The sequence below is a fragment of the Lichenostomus cassidix genome, chromosome 4, assembly GCF_008360975.1.
Source record: "Lichenostomus cassidix isolate B80296 chromosome 4, HeHo_3.0, whole genome shotgun sequence".
Lineage (NCBI taxonomy): Eukaryota > Metazoa > Chordata > Aves > Passeriformes > Meliphagidae > Lichenostomus > Lichenostomus cassidix.
Genome location: NC_139484.1, coordinates 16,764,822 through 16,782,305, shown reverse-complemented (window position 1 = coordinate 16,782,305; position 17,484 = coordinate 16,764,822). Strand labels below are relative to the sequence as shown.

General features: G+C 44.2%; 1 protein-coding gene across 9 annotated transcripts in view; it reads right to left on the bottom strand.

Moving 5' to 3' along the window:
• The window catches only part of FAM13A (family with sequence similarity 13 member A), a 120,873-nt gene that overhangs the window by 55,230 nt on the left and 48,159 nt on the right, over positions 1 to 17,484 (bottom strand). For 3 of the 9 annotated variants that reach the window (XM_085058035.1, XM_085058038.1, XM_085058040.1), the window contains exons 7-8: positions 15,384 to 15,464; positions 14,688 to 14,810 (exon numbers count right to left, since the gene is read on the bottom strand). The exons of 3 other annotated variants lie outside the window; for them this stretch is intronic. In XM_085058035.1, the coding sequence (XP_084914161.1) occupies positions 14,688 to 14,810; positions 15,384 to 15,464 (204 nt within the window). Of the gene's footprint in view, positions 1 to 3,251; positions 3,395 to 14,687; positions 14,811 to 15,383; positions 15,465 to 17,484 lie in introns of those variants that run through there. 3 more of the 9 variants (XM_085058036.1, XM_085058039.1, XM_085058044.1) reach the window with 3 other exon arrangements.

The window sequence follows — 17,484 nt, the reverse complement described above, 5'->3', positions numbered from 1 at the left end:
TGCTTAATCAGGTGGGTACCCCAGAGACAAACACCAAAGAAAATTTCCACACCGATTTCCTTTTTTAGTCAGAGCCTTCCACCCCTCAGTAGTACCGAGGAAAACCTTCCACAGGCTCCTACACTCACCACATCAGAGCTGCAACAAGACAGGGTACCCAACTGTGGGTCAAACCTGAGCTTAGAAGACAAAAAATTCACATAGCATTTTCTAGCAAGCTATCACTTGAAGATGAGAACCACAGGTTTGAATTTCTCTTCATTCTTCCACCAGAAAAAAAACCCACCCAAACCCAAAGCAAACAAAGAAAAAATTAGATACAAGTTCTCTCCACCCTCAGAGAGCATACTTCACATCCATATTCCAGAACATACTTCATTAGGGCTTGTCAAGCACTCCCAGTACCTTGGGTAGAATGCGATAACAAAGTCCAAAAGATCAGACTTATTTACAATACAACTTTACACACACAAACGTTCAAAAGTGTAATAAAGAGAACACAACAGCCACACGAAAGAAAAAAAATAAAGTGTGGTGGAAAGCAAATGGTGTTCTCAGGCTAAGCTGATGGATATTTGTGAAAGATCCCAAGCAAACCAACCAGTAAAGTAAATCAAACAATCCTGATAACTGCAAGTGAGACTGCCCATGCAGACAACTGCTGCTGTACAGGTGAGAAATAGATTAGTCCCATTCCCCACTGCTATGAGATGCACTTCCTAAAATATTTGTGATGGCTTCACTCTTCCACTACTTTGACTTGTTAAGCAACAGAGGTCACTGATCATGAACAAGGCCCAAGTGTGTACCTGCCTTTCTTATCTCCTACAGAAACTGCTAAATATGATTGGCAAAGGCTTCAGCTTTGCACAGCTGTTGTTAAATCTGCAACACACTGAGCTAGAATACATGAATTAAAACATGCATTAACAGCATTAGTAATGCTCTAACTAGGAAGCTAGGATACCAAAGTAAGCTAGTGCTGTTCTGAAAAGATGGTGGGCTAATAACAATAGGAGAGACAATTACTGGTGGATAAGTTGCTGGAAAATCAGTAATGCAATCCATGTGACATTCACTGGTGCCTTCTACAGCACTTGGGCAATATAGTACCAACTGCAGTGAAGGTTCAACACATTTGGCCTTCCACCTCTTCCCATGCAATGAAACATAACCCTGACATCCTCATTGTCACTCCTTCACAGCTTGCCACCATACCCCTTCACATGCCATTCCAGAGATACCTATATATAGAATGATACCATATAGCTCATATGGGTCTGTACAAGCACACTATATGATTTTTAGGAAGACAGACTCACAGCTTACACATACCTAGGCAGATACAGACACAAAGCCCTTCTCCCTCTCCCAAGGTTTACACACCAGCTATCCATTCATATTGCTTCAGCATAGCAGGGTTTCCGTGGCAGGCACAGCATGGCCAGCCTTGTGGGCACAAAGAGAGCACAGAGCAGGGTTCCTCCAGGAGACGGGCAGGAGGGAGTTCACTCACCCAGGATGGGAACCAAGTGTGATTACTACAGGCAGCTCATTCCCTTTCTTGAGAGAGAAAGACACATTCTTTCAGCTTGACAAGTGTCCTAAATCACAGCACCCAAAGGGTGCCCCTACTCTGACCTAACCCCAGTAACAGGAGCCATGCACTGCAATTTGTCCATGCCCTCAGCTGGAACAGCAACATCAGCCTGTTCACCCACAGGAACCACAAACATAGTGCTACCCACCATGGCACTAACCGATACCAGAGGTATCATCTTTCCTGATACTGACAAAAAATGCTCACAGCCAGCAAAACTCTGCCCTAAGAGGGGATCTGGCAATCTGTGCCAAAGAAAAGTAGGAGCTAGAAAGCACAGTAGACCCAGCCTAAAAATAGAGCAAGGAGTATCTGGCAAAGAGCCAGAGTTTTGTGAATTATTTTAACTTGAAAAACTCAAAATAATTCTGTACCATGCTTAAGGCTCAATGGAGTTTGAAGAACATTTTTCACTTCTGAAGTGCTGACTGCATCTCTAACTGATCAAGAGTTCGTCCTTGCCACAACAAAGAGTCTAATTAGAGTCAGCCTGCAAAACCTATCTTCCCCGGGGGTAAAGAGTCAAGAGCACAATAACAACCACTTGTTCTGACCACTGCTAGGACGGTCAGATCCTTGGGAACATGGAAAGGTTAAAAATATTATGTGTGACTGGTCCTTCAAATAGAAATGATGCACCATGACCGCTTCTTTAAGACATTCAAACCACATTTCTGTTTCTCTGCAGTCATCAATATGGAACCCCACGACTGCATTAGTGCCAAAGAGATTCCCTCCACATCTACCTGCAGAGGACCCTGCACTTTACCAAGCCAGTAACAGTTTGGGCAGTGATTTCATTTATTTTATTGTTCAAGCAAGCAGCAACTCTGCAGCTTCTGCTGAAACAACACCACCACAGTGCTGAAATGGCATGGTAAATTTTTTATTTACCGTTTCATAATTAGAGAAAGATTGATACTCAAACCATTCAAATACTACTAGGGGAGGTACAGACCGCTTAATTTTGAGAACTGAATGAGTAGTAAAAATTAAAAAAAAAAAATTGATAGCCCAGTGACAGAGCTGTGTACACTCCTCGCCACAGCGGGTCTGTGCCCTGCCATTTCCGAAGCCTGACTGCAGCTGTCCCTGCCATGGTGTGGCGGGAGCACACGCCAGCACAGGTACTTGCTCCCAGCTGGTGCTGAAGGGAGGTGTGCGCCGGCACCCTGGAAACACCCAGCCCTTCTCCTCCCCAAACGAAGCCTCCCGCCCATGCTGCGGCACGCCGGCTGTGCGAGCTGCCCGCCGGGGTGGGCTGTGCGCAGGGGCAGCCCGGCCGCGCTCCGCACCGCACTACAGCCGCGCTGCGCTGCGCTGCGGGCAGCGGCCGAGAGCTCAGCTGTGCCCGGCCGCAGGGAGCCGCCGGAGCCCTACGGCCGGCTAGAGTCCCTGCACACCTCCGAGCTGCTCCCATCCCGCACGGAGAGCGCTGGGCGCATTTCGGGGCGCTACACCGAGCCCCCCTCTCCGCACGAGGAAGCCGGAGATGCCGCACCCCCGGAGACCCGCTAACAGCCCGACTTGTTGCACTGCCCCGGCGCCGCTATCCCCCGCCCGGGCGGGACCGAAATCCCGGCTGCCCCACGCCGGGCAGCCCGGCAGAAGCCCCGCGCCGGGCAGGGGTCCGCCCCGGCCGGACACGTACCTCTGCAGAGGCATCACCTCGCACGCCATGCTGGCCATGGAGCCGCTGCCCAGCTGCCCGGCCGCTCGCCCGCCGCGCCTCTCGCCGCGCCCGCAGCGCCGCCAGCTCCTGGCCGCGGGGAGCGCCCGGCCCCGGGGAGGGGCGAAGGGGCCGCCGGGCCCGGGTTGGCGGCTGCAGACGGCCCGCCCCAGCGCCCAGAGCCCCGGCCCGGCCCCTAGCTGCGACACCCGCCCGGCCCTGTCCCGCTGCCAGCCCGCCACACCGCGCTCCCCAGGCACAGCTTAACCAAAAGCGGCTTCTGATGCCCACTCGGTTCTGGGCCTGCAAGGGATGCCACAAGCTGAGGGCTAATGGCTACAGGATGCCTTTCAACAGAAAGACCCTACAAGGTCTTCTGCATCCCTTCTGTATTCCCTATCACCCACTGCCCTCCTTCCTAAACTCGCCCAGGGTGCACTGCAGTCTCTCCCGAGCTCCCTGCCCGGGGTGGGCAGGCGGGATGAAGCCAGACCCCCGCAAAGCTCCACGACACCTTCGATGGCTGCTCTGGCTCTGCCCTCACACACGTTCACCATGGATCGGTGCCTAGTAGGACTGGCACAACTTTGAACTCGACCCCTTCATGGCGCAGTTTGAAAGGATTTGTGCTGTAGTTGACCACCCAATTCCGACCCGCTGCAAACTCTTCCCTTAATATTTGAATGAAGAGACAACTGCAGAGCCGAACTCATGTTCCCAGTGGGCCATCCTCAAGCACTCCTGCCTCTGCATCTGTGGCTGCTAACCAAATATTGGTCTGAAACAACAAATCACAGCATTTTATTGGGTAGAAATTTGGGGCTGGGAAGACCTGTAGCAAAAGAACCCCAGACAATGTGTGTGTCACTTCCCAGGACAAAGCAGCCTTGGAAAATGAACAGCACAAAAGCACTAAGGTCCTGCACTGAAATATCTCATGGCTAATGAAGAAGCCCACCCAAGGTTTTGTTTTTCACCTTTGCACCTCCTCTGCCCAGAAAGCCTAAGGAATTGCTTTCCATTTTCCCTAATGCTGGACAGAAACACTTCTGCTGCTGCCCTGCCTGTGAACAATGTTATCACACTGCAAACTTTGTGTGATGGGGAAGGGGATAATCGTAATCTGATAAAGGGGCATAAGAGAATGGATCCTTTCAACACTCTGGGTGGTATAGACATAATGGCACATGTCAATCCTCAAAAATTCAAGACAATATTAAAAGTACCACCCTGTTCAACCCTAGTGAGGGCTAGTGCTGGCTTGGGAGAAAGCTGCGACAGGAGCTCAATACCTGTACGTTTAAGACTTTCATAGACAGAGGTGTAGGTCATGCAAACTAAACATGAGCCACATCAGCTTTCTGGAGAAGCAGCTGACACTCTCAAGTCAGCAGAATACATCAGACTTTTCACAGGAATGCCAGTGGATCCTGACCTTTCTCAGCAGGAGGCAGAGGTGTTTTCTGTCGAAATCAAGAGCAGTGGGCAGCTGCAGCCTCAGAAAGCAGAGGCATGGAGTAGAGACACGGGGGTCAGTTGAGAAGTGGCTTTGCTTCAGTACCCTGAACTGTTTCATATCTGCTCCTGTCAGCTGGCTGACTGGAAGAAGTGCATTAGTAATGCTTCTGCCCATTGCCTCAGCACAAGCCTGTTCTGCTGTGACAGTCACGCCAGGCACAGCACAGGGCCCCTTTTTAGGAAAGTCAGCAATGCTGATAAAGCACTCTGCCATCGTGGATCTGGGCTGTTCTTATCTGCAGCAATTAAATGAGTATCTCAATGGTTTCCTGTTAAATTAAATGTGCCATATGTGCTCATAAGCAACTAAAACTATGAGAGAAAGATTTTACTCTGATACATAAAACTACTTCAGTATAAAACCAAAGCACCTTGTACCATTTCATAATTCGACAATAAATCAAATTGCCTTTTCCTAGCCAGTCTTTTTTTATACACACACAATTATTCATAGTTTATTACACTTCTGCAAACTGAGTGTGTTACCATCAGGATGCCATTAAAAAAAATTAATTTTCCACATTTAACTAAGGACCCATCTACATGGGCAAGGAGTCAGGGCTCTCCAGAGCAGCTTGCTGAATAAACAGAAGTGGAATAACTCAAATAGCTGCTGTACTATGAATTTATACACTAGCTATTCTGTCATAACTTCCATGGAACTTGCTTGTATAAATAAGCTTAAAAGTACTAAGCTCCTTGACAAAGAATTCACTAACAAAAAGAGATGCTGTAATAACCAGAAAGATTAATTTATGGATTAGGATCAGTGAGGAAGGTTAGCTCCTGGCATCATGCTAAAATCAACCAGATGCCAACAGTAAGTTGCAGGGCTCCCCATGCCATCAACACCTTCAGATCCACCTTTTGTTTCTGTTCTCTTCCTTTGCAGTCCACTCAAAAGGCATCAGTTTTCTCCTTTGCATCCTCATCTGCCTCTTTTTAACATTGCTAAAACCATCCTGTACCACCTAAGAGGAGGTACAGGAGCTCATGTTTCCCTGCACCCACTGGCATGCAACTTCAACAACTGCTGAAAGAAAGGTGACCAAACTTGAAAAAATGCAAGTTGGTTGTTGCTAGCTCTGTTGGTTTCCCAAAGTTTTAACTATTTTGAGAGCAGCTGCAGATACTGCAACAAAAGATTTTAACATGGAGAAATATCAAAGAGAATGAAATTTTAAAAACTACTTTCAGCTACTGTGGCCAACCATCGGTAAGAGCAGTAGTGCACAATGCACGTCACCTTAATTCAGTTCACATTATCTCAATGGGCCTTTTGAATCTCTCAACTACTAAACAAGAACACAAATCTTAATTCTTCACCTCCCCTGTTCATGGCTATGGACCACAAGTGATTTATTTGTGCCACAAAGCAGGCAGACGAAATCTGCCAGAAAACTGCAGTCTTATCTCCAAACAATTCCACTTCCTTCACACAGATGTTTACAACTTGCTACTTGACAGAGGCAGGAATTCCTACCCTCCCCCTGCCCTCTCATGCCTTTTTTAACTTGCATAACTCAAGCTGGGCTATCACACATAAAAGCTAAGATTATAAAACATTTTGGTTTGGATTTGCTTGTACTTGTTGAATTCGTCCTCCCATGTTAAACATGGAAGACAAAACCTCTCCTGCAAGTTTCATATAGTTCTTGCATTCCTATTTCTCAGAAAGGCCAAACTCATCTGTTGGCAGCAACAATGCACCACAGAGGCCCTTTATGGTACCACCAGCCATATGAGCAGAGGATGAGGAAAAACTGTCTCTGAGGACAGGCACAGCATCCTTTCCACTGACTCTATGCTCCCTGGTGTATTGTAAATACTTCAGGAAAATAGACAGCAAATAACAATAAAAATGATAAAGCCCCTTGAAATACCAACACATACCACCACACTTCAGCACCTACACCAAGGCAACACCTGGGTTCTAGCTATTTGATTTGCAAATTTCTTACTGAGTTTCAACAAAGGAAAAAAGAAAACCCCACAACTGGCTGGAACTAAATATGAATAATCACTTTTCTCTATCAAAGTTTAAAGAATAACTGCACATTTGGAAAGGAAGTCTCCTGTCAATCATCATTACAGAAGTGCTTTCTCCTTTTTCTTTCCTTTTCATACTTAGCTGCACACCAAGTAATTTTCTCAGCATAAAGCGAGAAGAGAAGAGGATATGCGAGCAGCACCAGAGGATACAAGATATGTGATCTAAATAATGGATTTTATGAGGATGTGGTTGTGTCTGCCTCCTGAAAAGCAGTTATCCCTTGCTTCATCACACAGTCATACACAAATCAGATACTATTTAAAAAAAAAAGGGGTCTTGCCTGGTCTGACAAAATCTGAGGGCTTTTAGAATGCTGCTCAATATCATCAATTTATTCCCACAATGTTTACTAAATTATGCAATATTTTCCCTCTGGCAGAAATCTGGAATGCAAAGGAAAGATATCACCACACTGAAAATTAAAGAATGAACTTTTCAAAATACCACAAATACAAACCTAAAAATGTCATTATTTATGTACACATACATATACTAATATATACATTTTCCTCTTTAAAGTATCTACTCATAGGAACATCGGCCATTGATAATGATAAATACCATGGAAAATCTCCCACAGACCAGAAGATTTGTGTGCATATATGAAATAAGCAAGTCACATGTAAATAGAAACTGTACTTGGAAACTGTAGCCCTTCATGTCCAAACAAAGCAGACAGACAATTAAAAAGGCTGTCTCCAAAAGGGCACAAACAGGAAGAAAGACCAACTATGTCAATAACATAATGTAGTGAAAGGGGAATCCTCAGAAAGTTTTAAAAGCAGTAACAGTAACTTCGTAAAGCTGTTTCTCAGGTCTATTTCACTTCAGGATGTTTCAATGATTTGTAAGTAAATGTAAAATTATACTGGTGGTTATTTTTCTATGTTGTATGCAAGCCTGCATTAAAACTTTCAGTACAACCACATAAGAGGAAAATCTGAGAACTATGTGCAAGACAGACGATACAACATCATACTTACAAGCTCTAAGTGATTGTGTGGCTGAAATGATCATCATCCTCAGGGGCATCAACATGGATATTACATGGAAAAGGTGTCTTACGTCTGTATTTCCTGCTGGGTTGGTTGCTACAAAAGACTTTGATCAGTTCTGGAATTCCCATTCCCAAACAAGCTGTGGAAAACTGAAGAGTGCTAAGAGACAACCCATGAAGTGCACACAAAAACTAAACCCACACATTTAGTGCTCTTCAAAGAAAATCATTTGTGCATGCAGGAAACATTAATACTTGATCTAAAATCACTAAACTGACCAAGACTCAATGGTTGGAAGTCCAAGATAGGCAAATTATGCCTAGAAATTAGACATTTTAAAATGGTAGAAATAATTAACTACCAATGCAGTTCATCAAAGTGAATTTTTAATGTTCTTACAAATTACAGTTGCCTCTGTTTAGGAACACCAAGCTTTAGGTAAGTTCTCTAGATGGAATTTCCATATTTTTCTTACTTATTTTCATAATTGATACTCTTCTTGTCAAAAAGAGAAGCAGGTTGCTCTCACCTGACTTCATTTTTCTATGCCCTTTTATTTTTTGGACTGGCATAGAAATACAAGCCTTGTTGGTATACCTGTGGAGAATATACTAGTTTTTACACTGTAGCTTTTCTGTTCCTATCTGCAACTTAAAGGCCAAATTACCTTTCAAACAAAGATAGTTAAAATCTGTTTAGGAGAAAACATTCCAGAGCTGTTCTTTAAACTTGCAGGGACAAGAGAAAAGTATGGACCAAACTGAAAGCTTCTCAGAGCTTCAGCACTCAGCACTCCTGATCTGAACCAACAGATAAACATAAAAGTTCATTTCCCATTGCGAGGGACACCCCACACTCCCAGGAGACCTGGATTAGCTGCTGTGGCTGCTCTTCATTAAGCAGCAGTATCCTTTGCAAGCACTGCCACACCCGCTTGTCAGACGTTTTAACTTGCTCCAAAGGACTCTCACCCCATGGGATAGCCCAGAAATTATCTCTTGGCCTCCATCCTGGAGAAGGGGGAGGACTGGCAGTAGGTTCCTGAAGGGCTTCCTGGGAAAGCAACAAGTAGTGAATGGCTGTGCCAGCTAATCTGCTGTGGGAACAGGGTAAAGCATGCGGAGTGACAAGGTCACTAGGTTCTTCATGCGCACCAGTTAGTTCAAGTGCCAGAGCATGGGAGAACAAGCAAACAAGCAGAAGTCCAGTCTGGTACAAGTAATTTTCAAAGCAGGCTTTCTCCAAAGCTTTGTTAATCTAATGAAATTCCTAAATTTTAGTGTCCAATGAAATTTCTTCCACTCCTCTAAATTGTTATTTCTTTAAAACACTGAATTGTTATTCCTATAAAACTACCTGCACAACAGCTCTTTAAAAACCCAGCTATTTCAGACCAATGAAAATGTCTGTCATTGAAAACAAGGACAAAAAAGCATTTGTTAGAAAAAAGATCTGAAAAAAATTTCAAGTGAGTTCCTGGTACTCCCTCCATGACTTGTATTACCTACCAAAACCACTGTTTTTACCCTTTCCAATCTTCCAAAAACATCCTTCCAATCCTCTACAAAATTGCTATCCTTTGAAGTCCATGCATGGACTGCACCCTTCATGTTCCCTGCTTCCTAAAGCACCTTTAAGTGCTTTAGGTCTGTAGTTCAGCCTTAGCCTTAGGAAAAACAAGGATATGGGAAGGGGCTGAGAAAGCAGAACAGTCCATATATCATTCGCGTTTGCTGCACGCGGCTTTTTATTCCACTGGAAGATAAACTGCTGTCAGTCTGGCAGAGTCACCCTCCAGAAAAAGCCCTCTAGAAATAGCTCCTCTTCTTCAGCTGATGACGTGACTGAAAGGAGTCCTCCCTTTGCACCAGTGCCCCAGTGGCCGGCCTGGCTCCCGGGAGAGCTGGTGGGAAAAAGATGACTCGGCAGGAGAGCTGGACTCTGGCTGGGAGGCACTAAAAGAAGAGTGAGCTGGGTGAGAATAACTCCAGCTCTCTGCCTAGAGCTGCAAGCTGCATCTGCCACAGAAGCAAGGCGACTCTGCTAAAAGGCGACTCTGACCAGATCCATTAAAACCTGACTGCATTTAGCAGGACACAGCCCTCTCAGGTCAGCCCTAGGGCTTCTTCCTGCACCCAGCTGTGTGTACAGCAAGAAACAACAAATCGTTGTTTATGCACAGCCAGATACAGCGATACTGGGCTTAATCAGCACAGCTCACTGCTGTGCCCCTCATTTGCAATAAATATCAGCTTTGAGCTCAGCTGCTCTGTACATGTCCAGGCTGTGCAAACACACTCCTGTCCCGCTGCAGGACACTCCTGTCAGGAGTGGTACAAGTGGTAAAAGCCCTGTTAGAACAGTGGTCACTTGAATTTTTTAAATTTTTTTTTGCGATTTGACACTTTCTGAATATTCAGGGTGGGTTTTTTTGAAGGAAACATCTACAAATTTTACAAAATATGGCGTAGCGTTAGCAGTGTTGCTCCCAAGACAGTAATCATTTTGTAGTGGCTAGATAGTTCCTAACCATAATGTAGAACAATAAAAATGTTATTTTATTAGATATTAATCCCTCCCTATGTGACTCAAACTTTCTGAATGCATGGTGCTTGGAGACTGTGAAAGGACCCGAGGAATTGGTGATGGAATCTTCTGTTTCCAGGAGTCCTGTCAAAGCCTTAACAAACAGAAGTCACTAACATCCCAGCAGCTTTTAGTTTTTCTTTGCAACTATGTAGTGGCCTCTCTTTGGAGGCATTCCTAGAGACAAACACACTATTTCAGCAGGTGTATAATGAAAAGAAAAGCTTTGGTACAGGAACAGAACTATCTTCACACTTTCTAACTGCAACAGTCTGTGGCCAGGAGGAAGGCACTGAGCCAATGTGAAAAAGTGCAATTTGTAGATAAGCAGTCAGCTTGGGATCACACTCCTCACAACAGATGAAACAAGAGGAAATCTCTCATGGCCACTGACCATGAAAAAGAAGGATTTTAGAACACTGAAACAGCTCAGAGCCAAACTGATGCCAGCAAAGTGACAGGAGCAGTGAGTGACAACTCTGCCCTGCCACGCTCAGCCTCTTCTTATTAGACAGCCAGCTGACCACTCTGATTAAAAATATACATGTGTGTCATGGGAAGTCACAGCTGAACCCAGCAGCCTGCGCTGCAACGTGCTGAACACAACGTCCAAATGCACAGCTCTCCGAGCTGAACCGGGAAATTGCAGCAGCAAACAAGCCTGACTGAGAACCTGCTGACCTCTGCCCATGATCTTCCTGTGGGGACTGCCTGCAGGACACAGGCTCAGGTCCCCTCTGGAGAGCCACAGGGGAAGGAATACCTCACGGCCTCAGGTGGTAGAAAACTGCTTGCTCTGCAAAGCTACCGGAAACCAAGCATTCTGTGCTGAACCTCCCCATCTGAACAATGCACCAGGCACTTCAGCAGAGAGGCTAAGGAAGTTACAGGAGAGGGAACTATTCAATTATTGAAGTAAAAATAAGTCAAGTCACAGTGCAGAGGCTCTGCTTCTTCCCTACTTGCTTGGAACATGGGTTAGTGATGGGTGTCTTGGTTTATATAAACACAAATATTAAAAGCATGAAGATTTCCAAGGCTGGCTTGGAACTCATTATTCACTGTGTATTCTCCAATAAGAAGTCACTGATCCTTTTGTTTAAAAATTACTTAAAAATCATGCAGATGTTTGTACTTCACTTCCTCAGCAAATAGATTATCTGACCCAGTTGGTATCAAAAAGCCATCAGCTTCATGAGCTGTAGGGACTTCCTCCTCACAGCAAAAGCAGATAACAAAATAAAGAATCCTTCTAGCTGAGAGAGCAATGCCTGAGGTACAGAAAGGGAGTAATTTTTTTCCAGCTTTGTTACTGAATTACTGTGAATTTACTGTAATCCCTTTCTGATTTCCAAGGCTGCTGGATGCTGTCCCAGGAAACTGGAAAAGCTAGTATACTTGGCTCATGGACCAAAAGAAGAACTTTTGTTTCTATATGCACATTATGAAAACAAAGTGCATATGTGCCTTCTACCTCGAACAGTCACCAGATTTTTGTTTCATATATTACTCTCCTTGTTTCCAAGAGGAACCTCACTTCTGTGGCACAGGCCAGGGCATCAGATTCAAAATGTTCTCCATCCCGCAAGCAATAATTTGTCACCATGTAAATCTTGCAAAGAGAGACAAAGATAAAATGGCTAGAATTAGAAAGGAAAGTTAGAATAGTGTAATGGACAAAGCCTAATTTAACAGAGTAACCTGGGCAGGGTGGAAAGAGAAAGGGCAAATGCTTTGAAAATTACACTGAAATCCACCCAGGTGACTTGCACGGAAAAAATCTACCTAATTACATGCTCTGTAACTGTCATTACATCTGGGCTACAGACAGGGGAGAAGAAACTAGGAAGAGCACAGACCACACCCTGATTTGCCATTCACAGTCACCTGCCTTGCAGAGACACAGAAATCGCATGTCTCTGTGGCTGTGTTTTTAGAAAACGAAATGCTTTTCTTAATAACTCATTATGTAAGGCAGTTCCTGCTGCCAGCATCCCACAATGCAAGAAAGAAGGGAATTGATTGCATAGGAGGGTGGAGACAAATGTACTCGCAAAATTAAATGAGTCAGCTTGGAAAAACTAACTCAACACAACCTAAAGAGAGAAAGCGGCAAAAAGCAACAACGCTTTACATAAGAAGTCTTCTCTGAGGGCTCAGAACAGGGCCTGCCAGAGGCTGCTGCACACTGAATGATGCAGAAGGCAACTGTGCTTACCACCTCCCCACCAACACATTCCAGACCTTTACCCCTTTCCTGAATCGTTTTCTTGATGAATCCATGGCTGTTGGAGGGCAGCCCTGCCTGCTGCCTGGCTGCAATCCCTTCTGTAAACCTGGCAGCAAGGCTCCTCAGTGGTAAGGCAAATTATTACTTTTGATGGGGACTGAATGTACTGGCATGACAGACTTCAAAAACAAAAAACCCCAAACCTAAACAAAAATAGTCAGCTAAGCAAACAACACTAGCCCCCCTGTTTGATTTGTTCTGGCAACAACAGGCCAGTTCTTATCACATGCCAGAGAATAATGATAAGTTTTGGCTTGCCTCGGTTTTAAACCGCAGCTGCTAAAAGGAAAGCCAACAAATAGGGAAAGTGTTTATAGTAAGCACAAACTTCTCAGTGTACAAATATATATATGTTTTCATACCTCAATAACTAGCAGTGAAAATACACAGTGTCATTAAGAAAAGGGCACAGCAGGGTACATTAACCAACCCTTTATTTTAGGGATGCTACCACTCTACTAGGCACGTGATCCCTTTATTTTCAGGACACAGGCCAGATATAAGGATTTTTGTGAACAAAAGGTTGATGTAAACAAACCTTCTCTTTGAGAACATGCACGTGTTAGAAAGCCAGCACAGGGTATCTCACTGCCAGCAAATCTCACTGCAGCTGTGATGGCTGTCACAAACAGGAATCTGTGATCTCTGGCACACAAAGACATGGCTACAAAATACAGAAGGCTGGCTTGCTGAACAACTGCTGTGGTTGCTCTAAGCTGTGGTCCTCAGGAACTGCACAATGCTTATCATGAGCCTGGCTGCCATACATGCACCCATTCCCCAGCACCCAACCCACAGGAAGGGTACCCAGCTGCACTCCTTTGATTGCTATTTCCATGCACAGAGCCTAACAGCACCACAAACAGCAGCATGCTCTCCCACTGAGGGATCCCCCTTCAAAACAGTCCCTGGAGTGCAAAGAGATGCAGCACCAGCAAGTGCTAGACCAGACATACACAAAAGCATACTTCAGAGCCTGTTCCTGGGCAAAAGATCCAGCATAGTGACAACCAAAGTCTGCAGACAGCATGCACCTCTAAGCCAGTACTAGGAAAGACATTTATGCTCACCATTCACAATCCCCTGCCTCACATTTTGACTACAGGAAGTGTTTTCCCTCCTTCCTGAAGGCTCTCTCTTTTCTTTGTTTGTATATGAAGTTTAGCACAAAAGGCTGAGAGCATTGCTTCCAAGAGGCCCTCCTACTTTTGTATCCACATACATCTTCATATATCTAACCTTGAAGCAAAAGCCATTTGAATTTATTATTTGAAGCAGTTATCTGAAGTTTTAGTACCTCTACACACATCCAAAATCACACCAGTTCCTACTACAGTTATGTATGAACCAGAGCTTTGAGTTTTTTTCCTTCAGAGTCACAGGGACTCTGTGCTTCACAGAGCTGCAAGCCCACTCTAGCCCCCTCTCACTGAAGGTCTAGTAAGGCTCCAGGGAGGCCCATTCCCTCCAGCCCACTCTCCTGTCCCAAAATTGTTGCCTCCCCCAGCTCCTGAGTCTGTAGTGTGAGTCTTATGGCTCTCAGCCACATAAAGACAAAGTATGTGGGTGGTTCCCAGGGTCTGGAGGTTTGGCTGCCCTGCTCTGAAGTACTGCGCAGGAACTCTTGCAAAAATGAGATGCAACTCACAGAAGTACATAGCAGGCAGCATATTGCCTAAAGACTTTCACCCTTTTTTCTGAAGACCACTTTCTCCTCCCCTGCCCCTTCCCTCCTTTCTTCCTTCCTCACTTTCTCCACTGTTTTTGGATTTAAGTGAGGGCTGCATTACAGGTATGCTTTTCTGCTACTACATAATTAGGAGTTTTCCCTTGGCATACAGCTATAATAATGAGGAAATTTCAAAACAACACATACATTACGTGCTAGTGGGGACTGCAGGTACATAGTTAGTCCACCTATTTTGTTCAGAAAAAAAGAACATAACTTTACACATAACATTTTCTTAAAATACCTGTTGTGAACAGAAGATGATACAGATTTTATGTTCTGCAATGTTTTGACTGCAACTGATATACTGCATATTTCAAATGACAGCAGCACCTTCAAAAAATTCCTGCAATGAGGAATATCATACCTGTAAGGAGGCATGACTTTCATTATTTTAAAAAAAATGGTAAGTCATTCTAGAAGACATAGTCACAACTGTAGTTGCTCCTCAGTATGTGGATCTTCATTTTAAGGACAACTGTATGAAGACACATAATAAGAGGTGTTTTAGGTAGTATTAAAAATTACTAATCAACCAGAAGTCTCTCAGTTTCTCCCTGAAGGCTCTAGTGTCTAATGAAACTGATTCAGAATTTATTAAAGGTTGCAATCCTTGCTGGAGGGGGCCTTAGGAGCTTAGTGTGTGTGGTTATTTCTTCACTGTTACACTTGTGAAACTGCTAAAGGTGGAATTTTGCATCTGCTGTTCTGTGTAGCCCTTCATCCTTCTTCAGATACCATATCATGGTATCTGAGCATGGAAAGGGAACAAACCACAGGCGTTTTCATGAAACAGCAAATGATTATCACTGCCAAGAACAACCTTTATTCTTTCCTAGCACAGATCGTATCACAGCTAAGCAGATACAGTAACTTCACTAAAACTTATCTAGTAATTACACATAATTAATGATAACATTTATTTTAGAACTATTGGTACCTTGTGACACAAAACCCCCCAACAAGAACAGTAGTGTGTTTGCAAAGCACTTTGTAATCTAGGTCAGATGCCAGAGTCCTTCTGCAGAAAAAGGTGAAAACTCCTAAAAATAGCCTTGCACTGAAATAACACCAGGTAATACTTCATTGTGGTCTTAAATTACGTGGGAGTGACAAAAAGCTGCCAAAAGCACATTTAAAACCACTCCTGATATATTAATGCCAGGGAATCAGGGTTTCTGCCTGTTGCACAGCTGCCCCCCAAATATGTTAGGTCTGCTAGAGACCTCTCCCTGCTCTTCCCCTGGTCCAGAGCCTTCTCTCCATCCCGTCCTGCCCAAAAACCTGCTGTCCTGGATAGAAAACAGCAAACACTACCTACTCCTCCTTCAGCAGCAGCCATAGATCACATTCAAAAAAGTACCAGAAGCAAACAGCAGTGTAGATATTCAACCCAATTAGGTAAATTTGTACAGAAGTGTGACACAGGACAGAAAACTAGGGCATTCTTGAACAAAATGGGATTACAGGGGAATTCATTTCTACAGTTAATTAATTTCCCAGATAAAATTAGAGATGCAGACATCTTTCATCCCAAGGCCTGAGCATGAAGATTAGGCTTCTGCCTAGTTACAAACACATTTCATTTGGTGCTTAATGTTCTGTGCCAGCATTGGCCCAGTTGTCCCATACTTCAGCAGTACCCTGCTAAGCAATTACATATTGACAGGAAAGCATGAATTCCTACAGCAAATAATTACATTGTTTGGGGACTGCTCTCCTAAAAGAAAGGCAGTTTGTTGGGGTACCTCATGAAGTACATCAGTCACACACACCCTCCCAGACATGAAACCTGGCAGTTCTTTGTTTCAACCTTTGGGCACTTCATTTCCCTTTACACCTTGGAACACATAGCAGAGTACATGCAGGGGCACACTCTCTGCCAGACTCCAGCATATCAACACAAGATGAACTTCTGCCCCAGCCCCACCTCTCTGGCCCTGCCTAGCTGCTAGAACTGTATTGCCTTCTCCATTTTGCCCACTGACCTGCTCTGATAATTGATTTCTAACTCATCTCAGTTAAAAGCAGCTGGATTAATTAAACCATATAAACAAACTTGATGTGTTCCAGCTGCAGAAATTTTTGGAGGAGCTTGGGGAGAGTGAAACACATAGCTAACACAGCTAAGAGTTAAAGAGCATATGTGCCTGCCAAGGGCTAGAAACCAAATTTGACATCTATGCTTCACCACCATTACTATGAACCAAAATCTAGTGTTAGTTCATAATTTGCTAACTTGCCTCATAAATTGAATGCTGTCTGTCTGCACTGGTGCTGAGAATAGCACACATCTCCTGCTTACACAGTGAAGTCACTTAGTTACGTGTCTGGCAGCACTGCCTCTGCTTTGTGTTCTTGGTTGGTATGCTGGGACACTGCAGTGTTGTGTTTCATGACATGTGAATAGCACTATTTCCCACATTATGCCAATTCCATATTTCAGTAGCACACTGCAATTTCCCACAGTAACCTGAATCCCTCATGTGCTGCACTAGACACAAGAGGGTAGAGAATGACAGACTCAATATCCTGAGAACAACGAAAAGATCCTGGTTCAGCCTGATGTTCAGGGAAGGACTTTACAAGAAAGCAAAATGCCCATTACCTGTTCACCTAATAGACAATCTGCCAGCAATCAAAACTCCAAATATGCTTTTAGATGCTTTAAACTAATAGACTCTCAAAGATAAATCCAGATAGATACTCTTACAGATACTCTACACATGCTCATCTATTCTTGTCTGAACGGAGTAGTATGATCAGCAGCATCACTCTTGCCAGAAAGAGAAATCCCTTCAAAAGTCCCTTCCTTTTTGGATTTAAGAATAAGAATAAAGCCTGCCATCTGTTAAGACTTAAACTGGGCAGATCAAATACACTTGATTATTCAAAAGAGACAAATTTTGATTGTATCTTGTGCTAGGTGTAATTTCTATTGACTGACTGTAGATCAGACCTGTCCTTCTGCACTCCTTCACCAAGCAGGCAACCTTCAAATGCTTGAAATTTTACGTTGGAGAGGCAAACCAAAGCACACA